This window comes from Pseudoliparis swirei, chromosome 11 (assembly GCF_029220125.1).
Source record: "Pseudoliparis swirei isolate HS2019 ecotype Mariana Trench chromosome 11, NWPU_hadal_v1, whole genome shotgun sequence".
Taxonomy (NCBI): domain Eukaryota; kingdom Metazoa; phylum Chordata; class Actinopteri; order Perciformes; family Liparidae; genus Pseudoliparis; species Pseudoliparis swirei.
In genome coordinates this window covers 12073380-12088469 of record NC_079398.1, presented here as the reverse complement: position 1 = coordinate 12088469, position 15090 = coordinate 12073380, and the positions used below count along the sequence as shown (strand labels likewise).

The 15090-nt window shown below is 45.5% G+C and overlaps 1 protein-coding gene across 3 annotated transcripts in view; it reads right to left on the bottom strand.

Moving 5' to 3' along the window:
* runx3 (RUNX family transcription factor 3) overlaps positions 1 to 15090 on the bottom strand; it is a 45427-nt gene that overhangs the window by 22801 nt on the left and 7536 nt on the right. For all 3 annotated transcript variants that reach the window (XM_056426927.1, XM_056426928.1, XM_056426929.1), the window contains exons 2-4: positions 5216 to 5454; positions 4325 to 4481; positions 2908 to 3012 (exon numbers count right to left, since the gene is read on the bottom strand). In XM_056426927.1, the coding sequence (XP_056282902.1) occupies positions 2908 to 3012; positions 4325 to 4481; positions 5216 to 5454 (501 nt within the window). The remainder of the gene's footprint in view (positions 1 to 2907; positions 3013 to 4324; positions 4482 to 5215; positions 5455 to 15090) is intronic.

The window sequence follows — 15090 nt, the reverse complement described above, 5'->3', positions numbered from 1 at the left end:
CAATTCAGGTCGAGAGATACGGAAATACAACCCCCCCCCCACCCCGAGGGTAAATAGGCAGGGGCTGATGTCATATGTAAGTGAGGGAGTGAGACGAGCACCAAAAATATAGTCGTGGGATTAATTGGTGAGCGCAACAGGGAGGGCCTCGACACTCAAGTCATCTGCTTTCCTGTTTCTGTCTTTTTTAGCGCAGCAGGCTGTATCTCTCTCTCTCTTTCTCTCTCGCCCTCCCTCCCTTCTCTTGTTTGTGTCAGAGTTGGAGCGAGCGTTTTCAGTTGCAACAGTTGGTTTTGCAGTTTGTCCTCAGCAGAAGTTTGATAGTGTAGTATGACAGATATATCAGGGGGAGGGGGAGAGAAGGGGAAGGGGGGGGGGGGGTATGGTGACGAATGCCGGATGTGTGATGAGGAAATCAGCAGCAACAGAGACAAAAATACTGAGCTGAACATTTAGCCTACTTTCTGTTGAGGAACAGAATGCTGTTTGTGTCATGTTCATATCCATTTAAATGTGTGTGTGTGTGTGTGTGTGTGTGTGTGTGTGTGTGTGTGTGTGTGTGTGTGTGTGTGTGTGTGAGTCTATCATACGGCTCAAGTGTTTTCCGAGGGCATGGTGTCCTTTGTTACTTTGCCACTAGCAAGCCGCCGCCGCAGTCCCGTCCGTCAGGTTCAGTAAACATGAATAAAACCTCCTCCCTCTGTGCCAAGTCCTGCCGCGGCTCGGCTGGCAGCCGCGCAAACGGCCCCGCAGACAGGTGAGCCCGGCGGGGTGTCTGCACTCCGGCTCTGACGAAGCACAGGCGACATTGTGAAGCAACCGTCTCTTGAGAATTAGATTTGTAATAAAAGAATGTCATTAGTTTTATGTGCTTGGCATTTGGCTCCGGCTCTAAATGACAAACCGCCAATAGTACGTTGTGTCTTGTGGTTAGAGGACAATCTGATTAATTAGATGGCCCTAATGACGTCTGAATGGTAGCGTGTGTGAGCCGACATGATAATAGGCTCTTAGCATGTCTTCTTCTATAAGAGAGGTCCTTTATCTCTTCTCCTAACTGGTTTCTGTTTTGAGGGGACGAGGAACTGGAACTGGGCTCAAAGGCGTTTAAAAAACAAATATAATGAGTTAAATAAAGCCACGTATTCTATTAACTGGGATCAGCTTTTTTATCTTCCTGGTTGAGGCCGGGTCTGTTTTCACTGCAGAGTAACAAACACACTCTGGTTCCAGGGGGTGGGGGGTGAAGGGGCTTTCTCTCCATATTGTAATACATATGATGCTTTTTTTCATTTCAATCTTTTTTATCTATGAATCCGCCTGAGCTGAAATGTATTTTCTGTCATCCTACGAATTCTCTCGGCACCGTGTAGCAGATTTTAATGGAGCCCTAAATTCCTCCAGCCCTATATTAAACAGTGTCACTTTATAGCAGCCAGCGCCGGTGTAAAAGTAGCACGGCCACGCTGACGCCTCCGCTGGAGCTGCAACATGTTGACAGACGGACGGGAGACAACCTTGATGCACGCAGTTATTTCAGGCTGAGGCGCCGGCAGATGCACATGAGAATGCATTTATGCACACACATGTGAAGACTTTTTTTTCTCCCTTTTTTTCTTCAAACAAAAGACGATCCAATTGAAACCATCCACACACACACACACACACGTACGGTGTTTATAATTATCCTCCTCCTTTGCAGTCACTGTTCTCTTTAATGCCTCTGCAAATAGCATCCAGTCTGACCGGAGTTGGGGGGAGGGGGGGGGGGTGATGCCCCTCTTTCTGTGCCCCTTGGCTCCCTCTCTGCCAGCCATACCCCGCCCGCCCCTCCCTCTCATGTGGCACTTGCTACCACTCTCTCTCTCCCCCTGTGGTCTGTTTTGACTGGGCTAAATCCACCCTGTCCCGAAAAGCCCCCCCCCCCTAGATCATGAAACCCATAGCCACCCCGTCCGGCAGGCCCTGAGCATGCACACGGCCCCCGCCCCATGTGAGTAACGCCGTCCATCACACCAGCCGCATTAAACCACACGAGAATGGAGCTGCGGCTGAGCGGTGGCGCTAACGGCTTTAGCACGCCATGCCAGGCCCAACTGTGTCAAATCAACAGGACACGTATGTGGTCGGTCAGGTAGATCGACCCCCTATGACCAGCACTCGGGAAGGTATAGGGCGAGGAGGAGAGGGGGGGAGGGGATTCGACTGAGCTGAGCCACCTGCGGCTTGGAGACTCACTCAGCTCCTCTTAGTGGTCTTGGGTTATGCCTTAATATGCTTTACAGTTTCCTATAGGCCCGTCCCTGTGCCCCTGCTGCACACACACACACTCACACACACACACACACACACACACAAACCTGCACTACTATACTTGCGAGGACGATGCACTGCCCTATATTCATTCTCTGGAGGCTTAACCATAACCGCTACATGTCTAACCCCACTCTTATTTTCTAATCTTAACCCCAAAACCAAGTCTTAACCCCAAAATATATCTAGTGGAAACCCGATTTTGGCACATGTGATCGTGTGAACAGATTTAAAAAAAATGTTGTATACCTCCTTCGGTGTGATGAACGCAAAACTCACAAGCACACAAATCACAGATCATCAGATACGCTCACAGTGTTGGATTTTTCTGCACCATCTGCATATGACACATGCAGTATAGTTCTTTTAGCATGTAAAGATACCAAATCCCACCCCCCCCCTTACACATGCTCTTTCAGGAACAGGAATAGCTGCATCTAACTGGCTGGCTCTGCAACATTCTCATCACCCAACAATGCGTTTTTAGTTAGAACAATATAGCGTTGGTGTGTGTGTGTGTGTGTGTGTGTGTGTGTGTGTGTGTGTGTGTGTGTGTGTGCGTGTATGCGTGCGTGCGTGCGTCCGTGTACTCACTCCGCGGTTCTCGGGGTCCATCCACGGTGACTTTGATGGCGCGGTGGTAAGTGGCCACCTGTGGCGGCCCGGTGAGCACCGTGATGGTCAGCGTGAAGCTCTTCCCTGCAGCACAAGCGTGGTCGTGAGGGTTATGACGTCATTTCATGTTAATGTCTGCAAACTATTTTTGTTGTCTCTGGCTCGTATAACAATACTTCGCTTGTTCAACCTCAAATCATCACCGGATTTATGTTCCGCCGCAGCCTTTGAATTACGGCGGGGGAGAGAGAAAAGAAGACGAAAAAAAGAAGAAGAAGAAAAAAAGGAGAAGAGGCATGGACCACCTCTATTGATGGCCGGGTATGATTTAGATTATTAAGACGATGCGTTCCAGATCGCCCGACAGGCCGGATAGTTTATTGTTCGACAAGGAGCAGGATGTGCACCCGGGAGGCCGGTCCATGCAGCCGGTCCGGTGCTCGTCTGCGGCACCGAGAGTGTTTACAAAAACAAAAAGAAACCGCGTGGGAGGAAAGAAGAAAGAGAAGAACCCTCGAGTTCTTGAGGCTACTTCTTCTTTTTTATTTTATTTTTTATTTTATTTGGACACCTCTTTCCTATTCATCAAATAACAGCTATTTTGTTAAATTAAAATTAATTATAAACGGCTATAAAGAGGCTCCCGATTTTAGGCTTAAAAAATTACATATAAATTATTTTTTATTTCAGGACATTTAGTCTAATATTATTTGATGTACATATATATAATACAACACAAATAAATATTGCTCAACGGGCCCATTGACCACAACATTACATTATTTCCCTTTTAAATACAGCACACAATATAAATATTGCATTTTATAGGTGGGGATTATTCGACAAGTCGCAACGTGAATTGTTTTCTTTTTATTTATTTATTTATTTACACCACGTGGATAATCACTTATATTCCCCTGGATTAATACAACTCGCGACATGTTCACCGTGACGCAGGCCAGATGTTTCGGATGACACCCATCACGGACCTCAGAATGAGGGCACCCGCCGTGCTCCAACTAAATGATTCCAGATCCGCACTTTTAATAACAATCTTTATAAAGGCAGCCGAGATCAGACAAATACTTTAAACGTCATATTAAATGAGAATACGCGTGTCCTATGTGTGCGCGTCTGTGCAACATAAACGGGGTCACATGCAGACGTCTCGTATTTATTTAAAACATTTATTAAGAAATAATAGCACGCTGTCAGTTGTCAGTCGTTATCCACTTAGACCCCGTGACGCATGACGCATAATACATTATTATATGCGCGTTTACAAATGATGCTGCAAATGGCATTACAATCAGTGAGCCGTTCTTTCATTATGTGTGTGTGTGTGTGTGTGTGTGTGTGTGTGTGTGTGTGTGTGTGTGAGTGGGGGGGGGCTCACCTCGTCCGCTCCTGCCCACGAAGCGCAGGTCGTTGAAGCGGGCCACCTGGTTCTTCAGCACCGCGGAGGCGTTCCTCAGCTCGGCCGAGTAGTTCTCGTCGTTCCCGGCCATCACGGTGACCAGAGTCCCGTCGGGCACGTCACCCAGAGCCACGACCTTCACGGGGGAGACACGGGCGGTCACTCTTGGTCACCGAACCGAACACACACACACACGCACAAACACACGCGCACACACGCAAACACGCACACGCACACTGCGCGGTGTAAACCGCATCCGACTCCCATAATATTAAGCAGGAAATTCCTCAACATTTCACGAGTAACTTAATACATATTATATCTGTGGGGTTAGCTCGAAGACCCTCCACTGTAGATAAATTACGTTTAAAAATACATTACATGTATCATTGTTATTTATTTTCTTCTTCTCATCGGATATAATCAAAATATATTTATTATTAACACGAGGCCCAACTATAAAGCACACAACTCATAGAGGCAATAATACAGAAAAATAAAATAATACAAAATGTAATTCAGGTCTATTTGTTCAGTCATCTTGTAATTCCAGACCTCTCATTTGTAATAATTTATAATCAGATTAAGGATGCTAATACTCTGGATGGAGCCGTTTGAAGCCAATGTCAGCATATTAACCCATACTGTTTAATAATTTAATATTCCACACAAATAAAAATAAACAACACAAACCAACGATCAAAACGTCCAGCGCTATTTATGTCAAACAAATGGTTTCCTCAATAAAATGTATCTGGTTGTTCTTAAATCATTTAAGACGTGTTCACCTCTCTCCACAGTAAGAAACCCACAGTGTGCGTCATCAGAATAAAAATATAATGAAGAAAAATTAGAAGCCATGTGTCTTGCCTTGAACGCCACGGGGAGCGTCTTGTTGCACCTCCAGTGAGACGGCAGGACGGAGCAGAGGAAGTTGGGGCTGTCGGTCCGGACCAGCTCGCCGGCGTGGTCCGCCAGGACGTCCACCACGTTCCTGGTGTCGGATCTTGACCTGAGGGGGCCCGGGGTGGCCATGGCCCCGTTGACGTCTCCGAGTTTACAGGGGAAGGACGTGGAGGGCGGCGTGAACCGTCTGGTGGTGGGCGACTCTACGGGAATATGCATCACAACAGTTTTGGGTCAGTGCCACCTGACCGGGTTGTATCAGCAGCGCGGGACTCTTTGGGAGTTCAGTTCTGTTAGTTCTCCAGACGCTGGTGGTCTCACGAGTCCACTGAGCGCAGAGGATGGAGGCGAGAGCGCGCCGGGTCAGAGTGAAGAGAGCCTCGCGACCTTAAACTATAATCTGGGATGGCGCTAGATCATCTGCTCAGGATGCGACAGCCAGAGGAGCCTCGGGGTCGCTCTGTGTGGGACACACCTCATCAGATAAGGCAAAAAACAAAAAGTGTCTCTGGTCTTATATCGGCGCTCTTGATGGACCGCTGTGCTCTTACTTTGAAATCTCAAATTGAGTAAGAGAAACTTCTACAGTAGTGATTGCCGAGCAGTGGCGATGCGTCGGCAGTGATCGGGTAATCCAGCCGCGGCGCAGAAAGTTCGACAATCCAGTGGACTGGCTCCCTCGACTCAACGTTTTTTAAATAATGATAAATGAATCGACTGATCAGCCAAACTTTGCCAGACGCCTCTCCGGATCTCACCAGACTTCCTCTGGAATCAAACACAATGTGTTTACAGCGCACTGCGGAGCATCAGTGTCCTTTTTCTCGCGTAAAAGTTCTCTCAACTTTTATCTTGGTTGGATCTCTCCCTCCTCGCGCCAGCCGACGTCACTGTGTTGCCACACGGAGAGGTTCCGTCGCTCCACAAAGTCCCAGAAAGTTTATCCTTCAGCGCAGAGCTCGTGTGGCGCAAAGCAGGAGGAGCCGCGAGGCTGGACGGAGTGCAGAGTGCAGCGATATTATTTTACCCGAGTCATTTTAGTGTTTGGTGGTTGGGAGTGTGGAGAGGGTTTCCACCAATCAACCGGCTGGGTTGGGCTTTCACCGGGCCAATCAAAACTCCCGGGTGCTCCTTCCTCAAGCCCCGTGCTGTTGTCCCACGCACACGCACACTCACAAACACTCACTGACACACACACGAGCTGAATTATTGATACATATCTGTGCTTTTCTCTCTGCTCTTTTTTTGTCAGACTGACGTTAACGCGATGCAGGCAGAACATTAGGAGATAGTGAGTTAAAAGAAAGGACTCGTTTAAAAAATATATAATTTTTTTTACAGAGCTCTGCACCAATATATTATTTTGTCATTTTTAATAATAATTTAAAACATACGCACCGTTGTTATCAAATAAATAAATTATACTTGTATAACATATCCAACGTGGTGGATTAAAACTTTCCATAATCTAATATAGTTTAGCGCAAAGCAACCTCTGTGTTGTTTTATAATTATCGGCATTACGTGGACTCAGTTTAATTGATCAAATTATATATATATAAAGTGCACCTTAATTCCTGACACTCTCTGTCACAACGTTCTTCTGTTTAATTAATATAAGAAAGGCGTTACACTGCAGAGGCCTGCGGTTGTGCTCTCACTTATTCCGTTTTGAAAAGCGATTATATTTGTCAGGCGGCTTCATGCCTCCTCTCCTCTCACTTTCAATCTTTCATCAAGTGCTAATTATTAGGCGGCAGGTAGAGATGCTAATCACTCTAAGTGGCGGAGCGGCATTAATAAGATAATTAAAGCAAACATAAGCAAATAGGTTTCCTCTACATCAAAAGACACAACGGAGCCTAATGACTCTGTCTGCGCGCGCGTGCCAGATTATGAATTCACAAGAAACCTGAAATGATAGGAGCGTCACCTCAGATGACGGCACGCCCTGCAGAGCCGCCGCCGCCGCCGTCATGCGGCTTTCAGACGCTAGTTGGCGCGTTTGCCTTTTGAATCGGTCTGTGAGGCTGCAGAGAGAAATACACTGCTATGTGTGAGGATGGACACCCGAATGAATTAAAGTATCGTACGTTAAACGAATATATATGTGTGAATGAAAGAAGCAATAAACTATTTTTTTACATTTTGTGTCGAGTTTTTTTTTTATTGGCCCGAAGGACGATAATCTGTAACATTGTTGATACACTAAATGATTATGAAAGCGCTGACATTTATTCGTTAAATAACCAACACGTGATGGACTGAGGTCATGTCCTTTTCTAAATTTAGAGGATTCATTAATTTGTATTGTGTCTGTTGCAGATTATCAGACGAGGCTTCATATAACAAGTCACATGTCGGGTCAGTGAGCACTGACAGTTAATTATCGATTAGGATAATAAACATTATTCTGAAAGATTTTGGGATGTTGACTGCCGCAGAAATTTATTTCAAAATTCTTGATTACAAATAATAAAAATGGTTCGAAGACAAAAATCAAATAATGATGTATATTAATTTACAAAAACAGGACATTTGCATTATAAGAAATATTGAACAAGACGTGGATTTTTTTCTTCCGTCGAAGCGCATATTAAAATGCATCCAATCAATCGATGTTTGATGTTTAATAATCATTTATTCTCGCGTGCCGCGGTTTTTAAGTTGTTTACTTGCATGAGAATAAATTAGGTGCCGTTAAGTGGCTCGAGGAGTCATCGGAGTGGCTGCGCATGCTGCCTTAATTTTCCCACATTGCACTAAAACAGACTGCAGAGAGACAGAGATGGAGATAGAGGGTTTAAAAAGTTTTAAAAAGGGAAATTCCTTGTTCCAGGAAAAAATTATTTGTACAAATGCAAAAATATATAATTCATCTATAGTGCAGATCTCTTGCCATCAGATCTTTTTTGGGGTAATTTGTGTAATACCCTGATAATCCTGTGTGCCTGTTGCTTGCTATTTTGGTGATCTATAGTTTAGTGGCATCTGGTGACTTAACAATTACAATTAATTTTTTTAATCACAATTTTATCACTAGAAATGATGCACAAATTCTGCAGATGAAGCCTTTATCTTTATGACTTCAGCACAACATGGACTCTTACTTTGAAAGGGTACTGGGGGAAATACCTCATGACCCCAATGCTTAATGAGTTTAGGTTTAGCTTCTCAAATCACACCGGCTCATTCCACAGCTGAACTTGAACCCGTCCACACAGCAACAGCTAGACCCCCACTATCCTCACTGCAAACACATTAAATAAGAATAATGAGCTCTGATCAGATCAGCTATCATGCCGTATCTATTTTGAGTGCAGCTCGACTGGGACAATGATGATGCCGGTGATATTTTAGTCGTCCTCCTGAGTTCATCATTATTAATATGTGACCGCCCTCCTCAGCCGTATAGTGAGTGCTCCGTGCGCCTGTCACATTTAGACCTCCACATCTCAACATGCAGTTTCTACAGTTTCAGCCGCACAGGCCTCGAGGACGCAGCCCGCCGTGCCCCTGAACGATTTTTAATGATCCGGGTGGGTTGAGCCTGAAATCAAGACAGAACTCGTGGAGGACATGTGAAACCCCTGCGCCCACCTCAAATGGGCCTCAGCACATATAGGATTCTTACCATTGAAGGTTAAAAAGAAAATGGATCCTATGCGGATAGACATCGAGATATCACATCACTGTTAAGTGAAAACGTGTGAGTGAGAGGTCGCCTTCAAGCCTGTGTGCTAACGGCCTGGATCTCAATGGACGCTCACAACCCCAAAAAAAGGTTCCCTACCCCGGTCCAACGGTTCTACGTAGGACCGGAACAAAGAGTTGAGAAATGATGCATCCTTGGAGTCCTTATACTGAGACAGCACTTCTTCCTGTGTGTGAATGAAACCAAAGGGAACATTTACTTTAGGTCATGTATGTAATGAGTCACATTGGAGAGGCTAATATGAGTGTGATGCCCATTACCATGAAACCGCTGCAAGCCTTTGGGGTGTGTAAAACTGCCTCTAAATGCCACCCACACGGTCTTCATGCCACTTAAAAGTCACTTTGAAGACGAGGGCCGTCTCCGACACGTGGAGACCCTTTCAAGGTTTTTCATCTTTTTTAAATTTTCTTTTCCTGAATATGATCTATTAGCCTGCGTAAACTCCCGGGCTATTTTCAGACACGCATATATATACGCCTTTGGATGGGTAGCTATTCATTTGGAAAAGGGGTCTACGGGGGCAATTAGAAATAGTTTGAGGTTCGGCAATGACATAAGACAAAGATTTCTATCTTTAGAGGAGCTGTGGCGGTCACACATTTCTGTACATTCACAAATTACAGGGCAAGCTTTGGCCCTCAACCCACCGAATGCATTCCTTCCGAAAAGTGTCTGCTCAAATTTCAGCCGGGGGTTTTCTGCTCGGTGGAAATATGAGTGTTGTGAATGGACGGCTTCTATGAAATGCAGTTTTATTCCTCTCGGATTAAATTAGCTCTACTTTAGGGCTCTGGGTTTTTTTTTTGTATGAATGATGAATTCTGCGGTGGCTGTGGAACGCCAGGCTTGTTTACCCTTCCCTCCTCTTTTTTTATTTTTTTGGAGACGTTGCTCGCTATGAAATGGACTTTTTCCTGCTTGATATGACAAGAGTGTCTGTGATTAGACTTCCAAGCATGATGTAAGGCACCGAAGCCATTTGTGCCCGTCCCCTCAAAGCCAACTCGTATTCTAGCGTTGGAGTGTTTATATACACAAGTATATGGAGAAACTTTTAAACAACAGTCAGTGGGTACAGACTGTTTGGGTTGTTGGGCTCTCGCTGCTCTGATGCCTGATTCTCTCGAATTTTGATTACTTAATCTGTCAGCACATCACAATTGGTGGTCATTTATGTCCATTTCGATGTTCAGACAAGAAAATAGGAAACACATTGAACAATCTCCATCATCTGAATTTGTGTGTTGTTTTTTTCCCCCCTCCATCATAGGAGTGTCAGGACTTTATCCTTGAAGAAGTTTAGGAGTATTAATTATCCTAAAAGAGGATAGTGACATTCCCAAAGCCCAACAGCTAATTGCTTTGTAAGCGTGATGAGTTGAGATGCAGCGGTAACCAGAGGAGACAATGAGCCCATTCAGCTCATGCATCTTTAATATTCTGCTTACATTTTTATAAAAGGTGCAGATCGGAGCCGAGGGCTTATAAAAGCCCCCTGAATCAATTGAGCTGCGTAATGGCTGCTGGGGGACAACTCCAACTGCATTTTTATATCAGTCCGCTGAATGTAAATGGACTTCTTAAAGACTGCATTCATGTTTCAGACGTACCAGGCGTGTGTTCATTTTGTTCACTTCATATTGAATTCATTACGGGATGAGTTTGGTAGCGATGCCGTTTGATGTCCTCCGATCCTCTAGAGCAGTGAGAGTAACACAATTTAACACTATTCGCACTATTTAATGCTTTATACTTCTACCTGAACACATTTCAGAGGAAATTATTGGACTTTTTACTGCATTATATTTATTTGACAGTTTAAGCTACTAGTTCAAATTCAGATTATGGTTTTCATTGAGAAAAAAATATGATAAACCTATTAAATGCAACACATTAAGATTAAAATAGTGGTTTGCAGTATTTTGTGTTTTATTTCAACTGTTATAGAAAAATTAGTTGTTAGCAGTTCCACCAAAGAAAGATTCCCCTCTAATCTTCTCGGTATGTAACATAATAACACTGTCATTTCAAAAAAGGAGAAATAACACAAATGAAGTGTTTAACACAACACAAATAAAGTGCACACTTTGTTAATTCAGGAAACTCTTCTTCTGGTATGACCATTAGCACGTGGTGGCTAATGTTAGCTCACTTCAGCTCGATGTTCCTGTGTAACTGACATTACTGAGTCAGGTATATGTTTGCTTCACCATTATTGTCCTGTCGTCGTCCCCCTTGAAGTGGGCCGTTCTCACTATGCACGATGGGCGCTTCTACTGCCCTCCACCATCAGGCTGTGTCAGCGATTCCTGATGTTTTTTAGTTTTTTTCCTGGGTTTACCTTTACATTATATTCCGCGGCACCATGTGCTTTTCACTGCGCTTCATAAGCCGTAAAACATAAAAACAATGGAGAGAGAATCTACATAAGCCTTTTTATAAAATGTCATATTGTCCTTTTTTAAAATTATCTAACCCTAGCCCTTTTAATTAGTGAACACATACTTATCGGACCAATATATTGTTTATAATTCTTCATGAAACATTCAGACAAAAGCTATGATGTATACATATTGAAATAATAATTTAACGAGCAATAATAATGGTCCAAAGTCATTTTAAATTGTAGACCTTCAGTGTTCTTGGAGGACCCTCAAACCAAATACCTCCACGGACATTTGACACCCAGCAGCAATTAAAACAAAACAATAATGATAGCTGATACAGGTTGTAGTACTGTGGCCCCTTACTGCACATTTAGCTGTGAAAGATTGTTTACTTGTTTACTTTTAAGCATATTGCACAACCAAACATACCTTTTTTTTATTTTATTACCCCAAAATCACTCCCTGCTTTCCTGCATGCTCAAAGGCCCAGTGAGACGCTGATGGGTTCACTGTGATCGGCGTACGGGAGGGGCGGGGGGGGGGGTCGTGGTCAGGCCCCCTTCTTGTCCTTTCAGTGACAGTTCAATGGCACACACCACACCCCAAGGGAGGGGGGGGGGGGGGGGGGCTCGCCGTAAACCCCAGTGTCACGTTCGCTCCGCCCTCACATCATCCGTCGGGTACACTCACCCAACGATGACAGTCAGCAGTCTGTGATGTGGTTCCCCGGCCTGTTTATTCTTTGGAAACCCACTAAAAGTAGCATTGGATGGAAAGCTCACCAGAAGGCCCCGGTGCTATTATAGGAGCACTTTGGGTCGAGTTTTGATCTGGTGGGTTTTGTAAATAGGGCCCTGCCTTGCTGCGGGGCACCACTTTTGGGCTTCATTGTTTAGTGTGACCTGAGGGAAGCTTTTTGATATCCAGGGTGATTTGTAACCTGGAACCAAATGTAAAGTCCAAAATTGATATGACTTGTGGCGTCGAGGGTCGTGTACTTCACAAAGACGTCAGTGTTTTCATAAAGTTGACGATGACGGACATATACGGAATGTACCCTGCTCTACTTTTCGTCATTTCACTGAAGTACAGATTGTATTTTTTTTGCCACGGTCATTATTTACCCCTAAAAGTCTGCATAACTTTACAATCTAAACGAGTCCAATAAATACGTCAACTCCCCCATTTTATTTCAGATGTGGTTTTTAGTGTGAGCTATAATCATTTCTCATCTATCTTTGTTTTTGTGTCTTGTCTGTCTATTTGTGTGTAACACACACACACACACACTCATCCACAAACACACACAAACTCTGCTCTGTTTCTCCTTTTTCTAGCGAGAGCTTCTGATGCAAGGACGGCAATCTGTAATCTGTAGTAATTGCATGTTGCAGAAAAACATTTTTCCGTTGCGGTAATCGCTGCAATATGTGCAGTTGCGTTGCCAAAGTGACAGCACCCCCACCCCTACACACACACACACACCCTATAGACACACACTGGCAGCACCCCCACCCCCTACACACACACACACACACACAACTATAATAAATTGGAGGCTGCTACTGGCTTAGAGACGAGGACATAGAGACAAGCAAGTATAGTATTGTCACACACTTGCAAATGGTAAGCACATGCATACCCACACACCCACACACCCACACACACACAAACAAACACTCACACCTGCGGAGCTGTCACACTGCATTCACCTATACTGCACAAGATTTACAGTTCCTGCCAGTGACAGTTTAACTGCCGTGCAGCCCCGGTGCCAGAGCCCAGCTGCCACACACAGATCAGCAGAATCTCTCACACCAACTCGCTCTCTGTGTTCCTTTGTTAACAGCTATCGCGACGCAGACGCTTCAAATGAAACATCAACACTAATCCCCTAATGTTCCTTGTGAACACGTCGGAGGAGTCATTTGTCAGAGTTCCTGCTGATCAGTGGAAGTTGCAGCCACATTAAATGTCGGGAGCGTGGTGACGGTCTGTGGCTGAACCCTCGATGCATATTTATCAAACCATTGTCGACCATTTCACCGCCCCGACACCAGCGGCTGTACTCGAGTGGACTGCGGCGCGGGTTTATGAGGTCATCACCACCGTGGGAGACCGGGTGAAAGCCGTGGTGTGTGTTGAAGAAGGCCGCACACACACGTCTCGCTTTCTCCTCTCAAAGCCTCTGCAAACAATCTCTCTCTCTCTCTCTCTCTTCCTGTCAATGCAGCTCAGCAGCGCTGCACATTTATGGTCTCATTATCCAGCGCGTCGTCGCCCCCTTCTTGCCCGACAGAGCCCCCAAAAGATGTCTGCCCAGTTGAGCTTTCTTATGTTGCACTCGTCGACGTGTAACCACACACACCTAGCATAAGGACAAGTAATGCTCAGAGACATTTATAGACACACAGCGAGACACTAAGATTGCAACCAGACCGCGTGTGCAAAGCTTTTCCTCTCTGGGCGGCTCCTCTCGACTGCTGAAGCCATCCAACCTCCCAGCAGCTGAACTTCCCCGTGTCTCGAATGGAGTCGCTCTGTCAGATCAAACGGCTCGCACTGACGAGGAGAGGAGACAGATCGCAGCGCTGGAAGCCTTCTCAGTCTGACGGCCCGAACACGTTTGACTGGCGACGCAGCCTGCGTGTGCTCGAGCATCGCTGGAGACGCACAGCGCAAATATAGTAGCGCCATCAGGGAGGCGGAGAGAGGGGGGGGGGGGGGGTGAATAGCGGGTTGGGGGTTAGGGAGAAAATAAGTTGTGAGGCGTCGCTCTCACACAAAGGCAGAAAGCCCCCACAGCTCGGCCTTTTTCTCAAAATGAAATCGCATGTGAGTTGAATATTAGGAAGTGCGCATGGCTTCCAGCAACCACCGAGCCATTATGGCAGAGCCTGTAAACCACATTTTCACCATCAGACAATGCCCCTTTGTGCATGTTGTGTGGCTGTCCCCTTCTCGCTGGAGCCCGAAGAGAAGCAATACCCATTGAAAAAAAAAGAGAAGAACTGCAGAGATTAGCACGAAGACGTGAGGGAAAGTGATGAAGATGAAGTGTCAGTTTTAGATCTCTGGTTAATTAGTGGCAGTCGTGTCAGGAGGGGCGAGCAGGGCAGTCTGCCCTCATTTAGCCCCATGGCGAGGGGGACCTTTGATGTGGTCGCACACGGAATGCTGTTGTTCATTCCTCTCGGCAACAAAAGCCACATGTTTTTATTTTTTGAGACGAGGTCCTTGTTACTTTGGACTACGGAGGAACGCGGTGAGATATGTAACGCATGCGATGAAGGGCTTGAACGCTAACCAGCAAAAAACACGTCGCTGAGGTCTCTGCCAACAGGCACTGGGCCGAACGTATTGTTCTGAGCTGCATTGTGTCTTAACACCTCTGCATAGCCTTTTGTAAACGCACTCAAGCACACAGCATGTCCACGTTTACAACTTTCCATGCATTGTCGTCGATTGTCCCTTTCAACTCCTTTCATCACCGTTGAGGGACTCTTTGTACAGGGGTCATTCCAGGTTCTGTCACACTCATTCAAGTCCAAATGGACTTCAAAAGCCCCCAAAGATTGAATTTGCATTTATTTTTTCCTCTTCCGAAGGGGTTCGGCCTCCCGAGCACCATGTGACCAGATTCGAGCAGGAAACCCGGCGCTGGTTTCCTGACAAATGTCCGTGCCACTTTCCTTAACTCTTGGAAAAGTACCCGTTTGGCCCTCAGGGCCTTT